Source organism: Nothoprocta perdicaria, unplaced genomic scaffold (genome assembly GCF_003342845.1).
Source record: "Nothoprocta perdicaria isolate Ctin4 unplaced genomic scaffold, notPer1 scaffold_170, whole genome shotgun sequence".
NCBI lineage: Eukaryota > Metazoa > Chordata > Aves > Tinamiformes > Tinamidae > Nothoprocta > Nothoprocta perdicaria.
The window spans coordinates 1,452,876-1,468,339 of NW_020454872.1; the positions used below are offsets into that span (position 1 = coordinate 1,452,876).

The 15,464-nt window shown below is 56.9% G+C and overlaps 1 protein-coding gene across 1 annotated transcript; it reads right to left on the reverse strand.

Annotated features, from left to right (window-relative positions):
* Positions 1-2,419: 2,419 nt before the first annotated feature.
* On the reverse strand, positions 2,420-12,211 carry SLC6A17 (solute carrier family 6 member 17). The gene is made up of 11 exons (XM_026036099.1): positions 11,820-12,211; positions 10,591-10,748; positions 10,329-10,455; positions 9,528-9,709; positions 9,122-9,232; positions 8,357-8,598; positions 7,902-8,094; positions 7,306-7,498; positions 6,947-7,106; positions 6,266-6,428; positions 2,420-5,303 (listed from the first exon to the last, which is right to left on the reverse strand). Exons 1-11 carry the CDS (start codon positions 12,103-12,105, stop codon positions 4,935-4,937), a joined length of 2,184 nt encoding a protein of 727 aa, XP_025891884.1. The 5' UTR covers positions 12,106-12,211; the 3' UTR covers positions 2,420-4,934.
* Positions 12,212-15,464: the final 3,253 nt, after the last annotated feature.

Here is a 15,464-nt window from a genome sequence, read left to right on the forward strand (position 1 = left end):
GGATGGGGGAATGCAGGGGAAGGCAGCCAGCGCCACATGAGCAGTTTGGGGCAAAACAGTCCTGGAGATGGCCAAGCCAACCAGCCACTCCACCAGGTCCTGCTAACACCATCCTTTGCAGAATGGAGCTCAAGGACCTGCGGCTCTCCATCCTCGTGTCCTGCTCTGTTCTCTGCAGGACAGGCCTGTCCCCAGCTGCAGGTGGTGGCATCCAGGGCACTGTGGTGACACCGCAGCGCTCCCCCCATGGTTTGTCCCCAGCACTGAGCCCAGAGCCACCATTGATGCCTCGGACAACGTTCCTAAAGCCAGGGCGAGTTTGGGGGCTGAAGTTATTCAGGGCCCCCCAGGACTTGGGCCAAACAACACGGGACACAAGGGGGTCGTGGCCCCCTCTCCTCGGTGCGTGGAGGGGACGTCGCCAGTGTCCCCAGCAGAGCCGCGTGTCCCGGGCGGGCGCGGTGGCAGAGCCGCTGCGGGGACACGGTGCCGCCTTGCGGGACACGGTACCGCCTTGCGGGTCACAGTGCCGCCTTGCGGGTCACGGTACCGCCTTGCGGGTCACGGTGCCGCCTTGCGGGTCACGGTACCGCCTTGCGGGACACGGTACCGCCTTGCGGGACACGGTGCCGCCTTGCGGGACACGGTGCCGCCTTGCGGGTCATGGTGCCGCCTTGCGGGTCACGGTGCCGCCTTGCGGGTCATGGTGCCGCCTTGCGGGACACGGTACCGCCTTGCGGGACACAGTGCCACCTTGCGGGACACAGTGCCGCCTTGCGGGACTCCGCCGCCTCGCTGTCACCGTGCTGCTGCGGAGGTGCGGAGGCAGCTAACGGGTCGGGCAATGCCACCCGGCCACTACCTCGTCCCGAGCACCGCGGGGCTGCCACCGCCACGCCGTCCCTGCACACAGGGATGGGGCCCTGGGATGGAGCCCGGGAGCCGTGCTGGAGTCCTTTAGTGCGGGACACCACATGTCTACAGCCGAAGGTGAGGAGCAGACGGCCCACGGTTATTTGGGGAGGAGAAGGACATTTCCTTCCCAGCTGGGAAGGAGATGCCCAGCCCAGCCCAGGGGGCTATGGCCACAGAGCCACTTTCAGGCATCGGGCCCCAGAGCTGAAACCCACCCTGGTCTCTCCCTCCTGGTCTGGGGACCACCATGGGCTTTTGCATGGAACAAGCCCTGGCAATAGCTGCTATCCCAAAGATGCTCCTAAGCCTGGTGCCATTGGGTTTTTTTTTTACCCTGGGATTTTCTCCCCACCTGGGAGAGGAGGAGGGCACGATGCAGAGCAGGGTGGTCAAGGACAAGCAGTATCCCTACCCTTCCCAACCACTATCCCACGGCCGGGACACATCTCCACTCCCAGGATCCAGGCCTCCTCCCAAGGCCAGAGGAGCCCAGATCTCATGGCCAGGCTGCTTCTATCGCTCCCCTTCAGCAGCACAAGGTCCTTGGGAGATGCTGTACGGATTCAGGGCCACCTTCCCCACAGCAGCACCTCAGGAGCCTCCAGAAGCCATGCGGGAGCTCCAAGCCTTTCATGCTCGGGACTGGACCGAGAGACGCTGAAGACCCATTTAGCTCCTCTGGCACTTAGTGGAGTGTCTTTTCTGGGAAAAATACGGGGGAAGGATAGAGGGACAAGGAAGGGATTAGTGGTAATAGAAAGACGATGAGGGGAATGGACAGACAGATAGACGTGCAGGGATAGGAGGTGGCCCTGGCCTCAGATCTAGCCCTGCTGCTCCGGGATGCTCTGACTTTGGCTTTCTGCACCCCCCAGCCTCAGCGAGCCCCCCCAAGCGAGGAAACAGAGGCAGTTTGGTAAGAAGAGACTTTTAATCGGACACTGTTACAGCTCTAAGGGGGGGTCCTCCCGAGCAGGAGGCCCCTGGGCACGGCCCGCTCGGCAAATACACCAGCTACGAGGGGACACGGGACGCGCGACTACGAGCTCTGTGCTTGTGCCTGTACAGGAGGGACCAAGGGACATGGGGACGTGCCGTAAATCCGGCCCCGCCACAGCTCCTCAGCGCTGGCCACTGCTGACCTCTCCTCGTCCAGCCCCGGTGGATCCAGGGATGCCAGCGGCTCCCGGCAGGCAGCGGGATGCAGGCCGGGAAGCGGAGCGGGCAGGAATAGCAGCAGCAATTCCCCCTTCCTCCCGTARCGTCCCGGAGGAAAACCAAAAAGTGCCTGTGCTCAGAACTAGCAGCCGTTCCCTGCGCCTCCGTGGGGAGAAATAAAATAGGGGATAAAGGGGGCGAGCCGCAGGGAGGGCGCAAAGGTGCATCCGCATGGAGCCGACCCAGCGGGTGGGAGAAACGCCCCCAGCGCCAGCTCCAAAAGTGACCAAATTGGGTGAAAAGTGAATCCCAACCCCACGCAGACGTCCCCAACTCACACACACACGCACACACGGCTTACAGATGAACACGCTCACACGTTGACAACACACTACCCGCTAAAAACTTACCCCCCTGCAGCCCCTGTGCTTAACACTGAGCGAATGCCACGGAGAAATACAGGATTTCCATGATTAAGAGGGGAAAAACTGAGGTGCCCTCACCCCTTCTCTCTGCTGGGTGCCAGGACCCTCGGGAGCCGGCGAGGGGAACACAGTCACCCCCTGTACCCAAGAAACGGGAAGGAAAAGTCATGGTCTGAGGGGTGCAGATTGAGCTGTACAGCACGGCAACAACCGGAAAGCCACGGTGCTGGGGGCTGTGCCATTTAACATCATTTACAGCAACATTTACAGGATAAATATACATCAGAAATAGGGAATCTCTAGGATATCGTCCCATCTCCTCTCTTTGTGTATATATATATTTCTTATTATATAATATAGCTTTTTGTTGCCTTCTTACCAACTTGGCCCTGCGAGAAGAGGGAAGGAAAACACGCGCCCCCCTGGCTGGTTTGGGAATTGTCCCCAATTGTCCCCGGAGAGCCACGTCCTTTCCCCCAGGCTTCCAGGAGACTCGCACCTCCGGAGCGGGCAGGACAGCGGGATCTGGCTACCGGAGGTGTCCTCCTCTCTCAACTCCATGGGAGCCATGGTGGGAACGTGGTGCCCGGGCCTGAGGTGCTGGTCTGACTTAGGGACGTGGGCACACGGGTTTGGTTCATCCTCTGCTTCACTGGCCAGGAGAAGAAGAGGAGGCAGCAGGATGGAGAAACAGGAGGAAAGAGGCAGAGGAAAGCGCTTGTGCTTCTCCCATTTGAGATGAACCAGGGGGATAATCATATCCCTCTGTAGGGATGGGGCAAGGAGAGAAGAAGTATAAGGGTATAAATAAAGGACCACAAAAAAACTCTTTGTGAAGGACCTCCTGCCTCTGGGATGCCAAGAGAAGTCAAGGATGTGGCGAGCAGACCAGGTCCATTCTTGGCTGGGAGGCTTCTTCGCCTCCCAACCAAAAGGAGCATCAAAGTGGGAGAAAATCCAGGGGTAGGAGGAGGGGAGAAAAGATTGTGGCCAAGCACCTGTGAACGTGGCCTTCAAGCTGGGTAAAATATCATCATGAGTGCTCCAAGGACCGAGGTAAGGAGCACCCTCGGCGTTGGAGACCTTAGTGATGTGCCTAGAAGGAGAGAGGGCAACTCTTCCTCCAGATAATGCGAATGGGCACGACGGAGCCCAGCTACTCACCACCAGCTCCTCACCAGCCAGGAACAAGCACTAGCGAGGACATTAGGAGCTGGCACCGGCCCCAGAGTCACTCAGAAGATACGTCCTACCACTGCTSCAGACCACTGGAGAATCTCTAACAGAGGTGCAACAGGAGCCAACRCAGCCCTGGCTTGAAGCTACGAGAGATGAAGATGACTGTCTAGGGATGACTGCTGCCCAGCGCACCTCGACTGGTGGCTGCAAAGGAGGTAAATAAGTCAGGGGATGGTTCCCTGAGAGCTAAACTAGGACTGTGACGGGACTGTATGTCCCACAGCCTCTCTACTTGTCCACCTGGGACATCTAAGAGCAGCAAGAGGAGACAATTCACCATGCCAGGGGTTTGGATTCAACTGGACATCCCATGTGTCAGGAATAAMTCCAGGAGGTTGCTCCTGATCCATGCCAAAGTAGTCCTGTCTAGATCCTGCAAACACATCCAGAAAAATCACAGTCACTTCTGAGGTCCCTCTGCCACCAGCCAAGGAGGGTGCCAGCCATGTCTTCACACAGAGGGGCCATCCCCAAGTCTTCAAACAACTCTCGGATGCTGTCTTTATGCTGGTGGTAACACAGCAGACACCCAGGAGCCACCACCAGCAACCTCGCCCATGGCTACAACTCAACCAACCCAGCACCGCTCCCTGCCAACCCTGGCCAAAATGTGGGGTTATTAGGGTGTGTCCACAGCTATAAAAAAAGAAAAAACCTACAGGAAATACAACAGCAACAACAACAACGGTGACAACAAGAGCACCCTTTTGTGCTATGAACATCAATGGTTACTTGTGCTCGTCGGAGTAAGGCCATGACTTCTCCCAGCTAAAGGGCAACGGAGAGGGAAGAGCTCTGGGTTACAGGAGGAAGCACGGGTGGCTTTCCCCCTTGCTCTGGGTCCTTCTTCCAAACATCAGCTACTCAGAAAGCGAGATTCTTTGCTGCAGCTCTAAGCTGCACGAGAACAACCCTCGGGAAGATATCGCAGCATCTCCTGCTCCTCTTCCTCCTCTCCCCGCAGAGGAGCCCCGAGGGGTCCTGCCCTTCAGCCAGAGGATGTGGGAGGAGAGTCCTGCCCCTCCTGCAATCCCTTCTTCCCCGCGTCGTCTGGGAAATGGCCGCTTTGGATGACGGTTCTAAGAGGGGGTTCTTCTTTGTCATTTTCTTTATTAATTAATTTTCCTGTTGTCTGGCCAGCTAGGATCCACTCCCCAGTAAGCTTCTCTCCCAGTGGGGGTGGCGGGCAGGCAGTCGTCACAGTTCGGATTCGGGGGTGCTGGCCAGTAAATACCCGCTCCCATAGCGTCCGTTGGGGGCATTGCTCATTTCCATGGGGGAGTTGCTGCCGGGCCCCAGGTAGGAACGGTGTGTGGGCATGGGGGATGGAGTCTCACTGGGCACTTTGCTCAGGATGAAGCGGGTCTCGTCATTGTCTTCCAAGTTTGAGATGTCCTTCATCATCCGGCCCTTCTTGTAGGTGACGGAGAGGGCGTTGGAGCCATCTGACACGAGGTGGAACTGGCGGAGGATGAAGACCAGGGGAAGAGGTAGGGATGCCAGGATGATCAGAGAGATGAGAATAGCCATGGCCCAGGTTGGGTAGAAAAGGAACTTCTCTGCAGCCTGGAAGAGAGGGATATTAGTGTCATTAGAGGGACATTAGTGGTGTTAGTTTCTCCTCTATCATCCTCTCTTCTACCCAAGTGGGCAGCAGAACTTCAGGTCCCTCTTACATCTCAGAGCCACTGAAAGGGACCACTAGAGCCAAGGCCAGGGCAACGTACACCAAGGACAAGGTCTCTTGAGCACTACACAACCCCTCCCGCCTCCTTCCAGCCTTCATCTTCACGTGAAGCTACCAGAAGGCAAACTCAGAACAGGGAAGGTGCATGGTCCTGCTCTCAGCTGTAGTTAAACTGTGGAGCTCCTCGCTGCAGGACGCAGTCTCCTGCATAGCTCTCACTGCTTTGCAGAAGCRCAGGTGGGATTTGGTGTCCCAACAGCACATTTGCTTCTGCAAATATTTCAGTCAGAAGAGGAGGAAGGAAGGGAGGTGAATTGTGGTGTAGTTTCTCTATCGCCTACACTTAGCAAGCTCGGGCTGTCCCTGAACCTCCTACTTCATGCTAAGGGTGTGCTTGATATGGAGAAGAAATAGGTGAATCAGATCTTAAAAGATGATTGGGAAGAAACATGGAGGGTCAGTTGCTGGTCTTCTGGAGAAGATGGAGAGGCCGCTGGAGAAGGTGAGGGCTCTCCACCAGAACACACTTCCATGCTGGAGCCCGGCTGTGAGAACTTCCAGCCCAACTCCTCACCTCATTCTTGCTCCATCAGATGTTTCACTGACCACATGCAAAATAAATCCCTAGTTCAAACCTTGACCCATGGTCAGATTTGGCTCAAGACCTGTGGGCAGTGCAGGCAAATCTGATCCTTGCCCACAGAAGACAAGCAGCCAGGATATCTCGCGGGATGAGGAGAAGCAAGCAGAGCTGGGGCACAGCAGGAAGTTCTTCAGCTCTCAGTGACCTGCTGCTGAGCCTGGAGCTAGAGGTGGATCTTGGGAAGAGAGCCGTGCTCACCTCTTCTCTGATCCACGCGCTGTACCCGGGCGGACTGACCCCCAGCTGGATGATGCTGGCTGTCATGAGCACTGCCATGCAGATGGGTGACACATACTTCCAGGTGTAGTAGTAGAACTGGTAGGGACGGAAACCCAGCATTTCCGTCAGCTCCTGCATGAATCTGCAAATGAAAGGAGATAGAGCCATGATGTTCCCCACTCTCAAATAGGAAGCCTCCTCCCAGCAGCCTCAATTGAGAAATCTGCCCCAGGTAGGACCTGAAGAAGGGACCAGTGAGTCCAAGTGAGCACGTCAGTGTCCCTAGTGCCTGTAGGACTGGCTGAGAACCTCCCCAGGAAAAGGCCACCTGAACACCTTGCTCTGGCCAGTGAGAATGGGCACAAGGTCCCCCTTCCAGAACCACTCCAAAAACCTCAAGCAAAAGGGTAACGGCCAAGGACACAGCATCATAACCAACACGAGATGCCCTCGAGGAAGATTTGCTCCTACGGCTGGATAGAAGATCAAGGTGAACCAAGTTACTATGGATTAACCAGCTACTGCCTGTATAAAGTAGCTGCATGCGGGATATTCGCTCCCTCCAAGCTGGCCCCTGCGGAGAACACACTAAAGGAAAGAGCTGAAAGGACAGGTTTTAGTCAGGACAGAACAGAGATTCTTGTTGGGCTAATATCTTACTTCTTGGTGCCATAAATCCACGCTACAGCAATGTTCTCCAGGATCACCACAACCGTGAGTGGCAGGGTGGCCGAGTAATCRTCGAACATGGTGACAAAGTAATTCCCAGAGCGCTGCACAAAGATCAGGCCCACCAAGAAGGCGAAGATACAGCAGCCAACTGCAGAGAGCAAAGGGATATGGTCAGCAGTGGGTCCCAAGGGGGACCAAGGACTCCATCACACAGTCCATTAGCTGCTTGCCCATGCTGCCAGGGCCAAGTAGACATCCATTATGTTCACATACTGTTCTGGAGAGACTCCCTAGGGCTATGGGGACCCTCCAATCCCTCCCCAGGATGAGGCAGGAAAAGATCTCACCTGTGAACACTTCTTTTCGCACCTTGAAGGTGTCTATGATGGGGGTGGTGATGCCTGACATGGTGCCAATCATGCTCCCCAGCCCCAGGTTTATCAGCATCAGGAAGAACATGACGGACCAGAACGGCGAAGCTGGGAAATGAGTCATGGCTTCTGTGAAGGCGATGAAGGCCAATCCAGTTCCTTGCACCGACTGTCCGGGGAGAGAGAGAGGACCAAAAGGAGGGGAGAACCACATCAGGGACAGAGCTTGCTACAGCACATTCTGTAATCTCACACCTCAGGTTTCTCCCATCATCCTCAATCACTCATTAGGAGAAGAAAAACACAACCTGGCACCCCAGCCTGGTCAAAGATGTGACCTCAGATTTCTGTTAGGCTTGATACGGGCAAAACTCTTTCCCTGCCCCAGCAAGGACCACTGCCCACCAAGGAAGGTCATGAGGGCAGGAAACCTCCATCCCTGGAAGATCTCTAAAAGTTTTTTTTTCTCCCCAGGTCCATGTGCCAGAAACAACTCGAGCAAAACAGATTCAACCAGGAAGGGACAATGGGTGAGGTGACCTCCTTATCCTACCAGGAAAGCCCCCGGGTACCTTATTGAGCTCATCCTCCAACAGGCAGGGGTCCAGGCCCAGCTCTTTGAAGTGCCCCTCCTTCACAGTCATGATCACCCTGTACATCTCATTGTAATCCTTGGCCGTGAGGTGGGAGAAGTTCACATGGGGTGGGATGAGGTCATGGCTCAGCACGTTGGTGTTCAGGTACCCCAAGATCTTCTCAGCRTTCCTAAGGGAGAGCAGAGCCCGGTCACCCCAAAAAGTCCCCTTCTTCACCAGAGTAGAGGACATGGCTGGACCAAGCAAGTCCTTTGGACCAAGCAGGCGGGCCCTTGGTGCACAAATACACCTTAGTCCAGCTGTTCTGCGGTACAGAACAGTATCACTTAGCCTTGGGACATTCCTCCATCACCTCCAGCACATGGACAAGAGCCATGTGCAGCCAGCACCACGAGACTCCCCCACCCCAGACAGACATAAACTGCACCTACTCCACCACGCATTTCTCATTCATGATGTTGGCCTTGAAGCCCAGCACGGCAAAAACAACCAGAGTGGCCAGAACAGACGTGAAGAAGTTGATGAAGGACACCAGCGTTGCGTCAAAGTGGCAGTTGTTATCTTGCTTGTTGTAACTGGAAAAGGCGATGACACCTCCAAAACCAAGGCCCAAGGCGAAGAACACCTGCGTGGCGGCCTCCCGCCACACCTGGGGGTCGAGCATTTTGTCCATCTTGGAGAGAGGAGAGAAGAGGAAGATTAGGCAGCTTGGGAGCTCCTGGAATGCTTSACATGGAATGTTTCAGCTCACGGGTTTGTCAAACGCCCTAAGTCACCCTAAATCCCTAAAATCACATCCCCCAAATCACATCCCAAAAATCACATCCCCTCCCGTGTGCGAGAGCCGCAGGCTGGAGACCTCTGAGCATCATTCATCAAGAGATCATAGTTAATATCCCCTAACAGCTTTGCCAGCGGAGCTGATACATCTACARCTCCGCTTATTTCATTAATCAGCTGGTTAATTAGTGGATGCACCACACCAGCAGTGGTCTCTCTGCCAGCTAGCGTCTTCCTATGGAGCTGGAGTTGATTCTCTGGTTTTTAGCCCTTGCAAGCGGTAGCAGGTCTGTTTTGCATCGGAGATCAAGGCAGCTGCACCTTCTCCCTGTGGAGCAGCCAGCACAACCAGCCAGGAGGGGAACCTCCTTGGAGCCAGCTGGTCCTGACGGGATCCCACCGGGAGAAGCCCTTACCTTGGGTGTGAACATGTGCATGATCCCATCCACCGCCCCTCGCAGCAGAAGGCCCCGAACCAGGAAGCAAACAAGCACCACGTAGGGGAAGAGCGAGCTGAAGTACATGACCTAGGGCAGAAAGGACGTTACGTGGAGTCCAGCTCAYCTGTCTCCTCTGAGCTCAGCTCCTCACCCTCAACCCAAGTACCACCTGGCAGTGGGGACAAGGGGGATGTGGCCCAAAGCTGGTAACCTTCACCATTCAGAGGTGATTTGGCTCTTCCAACGTGGTTGCTCCCAGGGCCATCACTGTGGGTGGCAGATGGGCAGGAGAACATGGACAGGGCAGGCAGCTTCTGCCTTGACTACATGGACAARGCCCAATGCTGGGCATGGATCCAGATGGGTGGCCACCAATACCCACCTTTCCCGAGGACTGGATGCCTTTGATCATAGCCAAACCAACAAGGCTCCAGGCCACCAGCAGGCACAGGGTCATCTTCCAGTTGAGGCCACCACTCTCCGAGATGGAGTTAGAGATATCCAAGGTCTCCCGGTACCAGAAATAGGTGGTGGCCGAGCTCCTCTCGCATTCGGTCTCCACAACTGCAACAAATCAGAAGCGTAAGAGCACAAGGAGTCTTGGGGTCAAAGCCCCGCTGCAGGACCACAGTTCAATTTTAGCAGGAAAGGCAAGAGTTAAGACAGAAAGCCACCACCAACCAATCAAATCAGATGTTAAATATGGATAGAGACATTTGCATTCCCCATAAAACCTCCCGGAGTGTCCCAAGGAGATGCTCAGACACTGCTGAGCACACCGTTAACTACACGAGGGCCTCAGTTGGGCACTAAGGACGCAGCCAAGCAAGCCTGGCACGGTCCTGCCCGCCTCTCGCTGCCTCCCTCCCGTGGTCCTGCTTGGATCCCAGCATCCTGGCCATCCAAGGTCTGAACCCCAGAACAAGCATAGTCAGGGAGGCAGCGGTGCCCAGAAATGCTCTTCTCCAGGGGCTGGTGTCTAAGGTTGATCAGAAGTCATATTTTCTATCACCTGGCTGGCACAGAGCCCCTTTACGATTCCACCCAATGGTCTCAATACTCTTGATAGGAGCTGCGTACATCTCTTTGAACCACCCCAGCCATCAGCGTCCCCACAAGTGTCACCAAACTGGGTGGGAGTCCCCCCTGCTCTGGAGCCGCTGTCCCCAGGTCCGCCCCTCACCGGCCAGCGTGCCGTTCTTCACGATGGGGCACTCGCTCCAGGGAAGCGGGTACTGGAAGGACTTAAAGAAGTAGAAGATGCTCCAGCCAATGATGACGTTGTAGTAGAGTCCCACGAAAAAACACACCTGGGGGGCAGGAAGGTGGAGGTATTTAGTCACGGAGCAGCGGCGTGGTCCCCAAAATACCTCCCATTGGACAGGGACCATGGCGGGACCCACGGTCCAAACCAGCCCCATGGAGACCACCAGGGATGGGCTCACCAGACAACTGGCGTATCCGATGCCCCCCAGGCGAGGACAGATGTAATTCCAGACACCAATGCTGCCCCGGCGGATTCGCTGCCCCACRGCCAACTCCAGGAAGAAGAGGGGCAGCCCGATGATGATGAGCAGCACCAGGTAGGGAACCAGGTAGGCACCTGCCCGGGGAGAGAGGACACGTCACGGAACCACATCCAGCTCTGCATTCACAAGCACGGATGGATGGATGGATGCATGGATGGATGSATGGATGGATGGATGGATGGAYAGGGAGGACAGAASCAGCYGGGCTGGTTGATCAGCTCCTGTTCATTCACGCCACGAGAGGTGGACTCCCAAATGCAGAAGCACGTGGAGATACCCATGGAGCAGTGGGCATGCAAGGAGACACTTCCCTACATGCACACAGATACATGGATCCAGCTGTCTCGGATGCAAGGACAGACACAAGCCCGGCCAGGGACACTGGTACCCACATGCACACGTGTGTCCAAACCACCACCAAGCCATTGGCGAAGGGTAACAGGTCCCCATGGACATGTCAGAGCAAGGAGTCCTGGGAGGGCCAGAACGGGAATCTGGGAAATCCACTGGAAGTGCGAATCTGGGAAAACCCACTGGAAGTGGGAAAATCACTGGAAATGGAAAGCTGCTTCTCTTCTGCTTAATTGAGGAGGCCAGGGAGAAATTAGCAGTTCTGGAAGCGTGAGCGGGTGCCCATGAAGGATGCAGTGACTCAGGCTGCAGCTGACGAGTTACTGGGAGCGGCCACGGGATGTGGAGCACGCGGCTCCTTTCCAGCCACCCGTGAGGCCACGGCCGCTCCCGAGGGACACGCCGGAGCCCCTTGGTTGTGGGATGGGAAGATGTTCCGCAACAGCAAGGAGCTCCTTGGCCAGGTACCCTGTCATTAAGGGCGTTGAGGGCATCTTGGCCCCGCTGCTCACCAAAGCACGCGCCCTGAAGGGAGAGGATCCCAGAGGATCCCAAGCGTGCAAAGACAGGGCCATCAGTGTCCCAACAAGTAACAGCAAAGGGCAGCACCTTAGGGAAGAGCATGGAAGCCACGCGGTGAGGTGACTCCGTTTAACCAGGACCCACGTCCATTCTAGCGCCACCAAACCCCGCCTAACCCCCTGGGTCTGGATCTGAATCGCAGCTACGAACGGCAGGACGGGGCTGATCCCACCACGGCCGGGGCCGTGTCCGTGCCCGGCCCCATCCCTCACCTCCTCCGTTCTTCTGGCACAGGTAGGGGAAGCGCCACACGTTGCCCAGCCCCACGGAGTAGCCGATCTGCGCCAGGATGTACTGCAGCTTGCTGTTCCACGCCGGCCGGTTTTCCGCCTCCGCCTCGTCCTCCGCGTCCTTCTGCTTGTCCCAGCTCTCGGCTGTCACGTTGAGGACGCTGCGCTTGTAGTCCACGGGCTCCTCGTGGGCCAGCAGGTCGGCCACCGACTCGGTGACATGCTCGCTGCTGTGCTCCCGCTGCGTCACCTTGCTGTTCTTGGGCATGGGGACGGCTCCGCGCCACCCCTGGGGATGGCAAGGGTGAAGGAGAGTGTCCCAGARAACGGCACTGGCAGGAGCTTCGGCCTCACCTCCTCCTCATCGGTGGGACCTGCCCTGGGAAGGAGCCGGGAGAGTCATTTTTACTCCCAAGTCCTCGACCTCAAAGCGCTCTGGAGCCGGGAGCTGGCAGAGATGGGGCAAAAATGGCTCTGGCATCCCCGTGCCCTTGGGGACCCCCTGGGTTTGGGGGAGACGCTAAGGGGATACAACCCACGGGCACCCACTGGAAGGACCTTCTCCCAGCCCTAGGGAAGCTCAAAAGCCACCATTCTCAAACATTCTCAAAGTGCCACATTTCCCTCTTTTCTCCCCATTTGGGCGAGAGCATCTTGCCCCGGGGACGGGGTAGCAGAGGCCGCCGGGCAGCACCAAGTGGCACTCCGGGCTTTCCCAGGGCAGTCCCCAGGGCGACTTGAGCCAGCCGAACCCGCAGCAAAGCCCCAACCTCTGCAGGGCCCGTTTGCTCAGGCTGAGAGGCGCGGAGCACCCGCAGGCAGCGCCTCGAGGCCGCGGCTCCGCGTGGGAGCAGAGCGAAGCCGGCAGGAAGGAAATCTCACATTTCCTCATCCTCACCTCGCTGCGTTTTCTTTTTTTTATATATATATATATAATATATATATATATATATTATTTTTTTTTTCCCACCCCTGAAGAAAGTCCCCCGCTCGCCAGGCCCGGTTCCTGTTCCTATTAGAACAGCTATTTTAGGCTGTAGTCTGCATCCGTTGCCAGGCAACCGGGCCAGCTCCACGGACTCTGCTGGATCAGGCTCCTCCAGAGAAGCCATCGGAATCATCCTTCCCGGTTCCACCCAGTAGCTTTTGGTTCCCACCAGTGGCCCAAATGCAACGACAGCTCCCGGCTCCATCCAGAGCATCCTCAGGGCCAGAGGTTTGGGAAGGTCCCGATCCAGCAGCTGGAAAACCGCCAGAGTTTCCATCAGATTCACATCAGGCCCTGTGGATGAGGAGCGCAACCACCGGGGCTCCTTGCAAGGGTGACTCGGGCCTCCAGCAGGACAAGCCTTCCTCCCTGCGGCAGGGTCCTCCTCGCAGGACAAGGTTCCACAGAGAAGCAGAGTGGCGAAAAAGCCACGGAAAGCATTGCCAGCCTCTTCTGGGACTGAAAGCCCATTCGATCAAAAATCCCTCAGCCAAAATAATAACAATCCCAGGAGAAAGCCTGGTCTGATCAGCTTTTCCGAGCAGCAAAATGTCCCCAGCAGATGGGAATTCACTGTGTTTATGTAGCCCCATGACCTTCATTTTCTTAAATGTGCGTTTTTCTCTCTTTATAGCCAAAAGATTGGGGCCATTTTGGACCCCGCGTTATCTCCTTCATCTCCCACTCCCTGGGCGCCGCCTTCGGAGGATTCCCACTCCAAGAGTACCCAGGACTGCCTTGGTCAYGGGTGGCATCAAGGGACCGCCAAGCAAGGGGACGCGGGGCTCACAGGCTGAGCTCCGGGCTCCCATCTGCACCAAGGGACAAGTCCCCGGTGTCCCCTCTGCRCATGGGGAACAGGAGGGGGCCTGGGGCCGTTTCCCCTGCCCTGGTCCACCCCTGCTTCCCAGGGARGGCAGCTCGGGAGCACTAAAGGCGGCTGGAAATGAGTCAGGGCTGGGAGGGGATGCGGCTCTGCGGCCGCCGGGATGCGGCGCAGCCCCCGGGAGCGGAGGACGAGGCAGCAGGAGCCTCTCCTGGCCCAGCTCCTACCGGCAATCGCAGCCTCTRGCCCCTGGGTTGGGTCCAGCAGGGAGAAACTCATCCCCGGGCTGCGGGAGGCCAGGGAGCCAGTGCACGTGTCCATAGGGAAACCCGAAACGCAGCAGGAAAGGGCCGGATCCAAGGTCACACAGATGCCACATGGGACCATTCCCGCTCTGATCCCGCTCCCGGCCTTCCTGCAGCCTCCTCTGCACAGCCTCCGCTTGCCGGAGGAGATGCCAGCCCGAGCCGCCTCCATTTTAAAAGCCACTCGGGACCCGGCGCTCCAGATCCCATCTTCCTCCTCGCCGCTCCGTCCTCTCGGGCTCTGCAGGGAAGGTTTTTGCCATCTGGGTTCATCAGGGCCGTTCCCTTTCCTTCCAAATGATCCCTGCTAATTAGCGCCAGGCTCTTGCCACCCCGCAGAGCCGGCGCACGCAGGGGACTCGGGCAAGCCAGCCGGGATGCTGGCGCGCATCCCGGCATGCCGGTGCGCTCCGTATCCCACCCCAGSATGGAGAGGGACATGGACATACCGGAGCAAGCGTGTAGGAGAGTGCAGCGGTGCTGATGGACAACGGATTTAAAGGAGCCTCCACAGAGGTCCAGGAGCAGCGCGGTCCTGTGCGACAGGCCACTCTGGGTGCTCAGAGCGGCACCCTTCCCACGCCAACCTCTAGGCCTGCTCTAGCACCGCCACGCAGGAGTGAGCTCCAGATTCACTCTAACGACACCACGTTGTAATATTAAAACAGCCGCTGTTTTCCTCAATGGATCCCGGAGGCACCTCCAGGCAGGCGGAAAGGGCAATTTTGCAGACAGGTAGTGAGCGAGCCAGACGTAGCAGCTGGGCGAGCCCACTGATTCATCCGATTTGGCCCCCTTTTATGTCTCATTTAATATCGCAAAAACATGCATCAGCTGCAGCAATGTGACACCAGAGCAAACCCAACCATCATATGATCGCTCCGGGGCTCTGAGCTATTCACAAAACGACCGAATCCTGCTCAGCTCCAAGTGACCCCTCTTAACTCACCCACACCGCTCCAGGGCTGACGGCTGAACTCAAATTGGGGACAGGTTTTGGGCCAGGAGACAGTGAGTGGGCAGCATCCAAATTCTCCTGCACACTCTGCCTCCCCCCGCAGAGCTTCTCCGTTTGTAAACAAACAAATCCGCTCACAACCCAGGCAAAATCGGAGCATCTTCTCCAGAGGCAGCGGTTCCGGGGGGGCCTGCGGGGGTGCAGCTGATCTGGGGCTGACGGGGTCCTCGTGACGCCCATCTGACCTGGCCCTGGGGTGACTCTAGATTCGCGGCACCACGCGAGACCAAGGTGGCACCAGAGTTGCTCCGGATTTACACCAAGGGCTCTCCTGCCTATTGATTCCAGTGTCCCCAGGTTCTCCTGGAGGACAAACAGATCAGACCCAAATCTCCATGACAGCCAGGTGAATTGCAGACAAATCACCACCCTGGCCTATTCAGAGCATCTCTGGAGAGATATTTCATAGGAAACTCTGGGTCCTTCTGAGAATAGCTCAGGAAGGAGCTGTTGTGAAGCCCCAGCTTTCTTTTTTCTTTTTTTTTTTTTT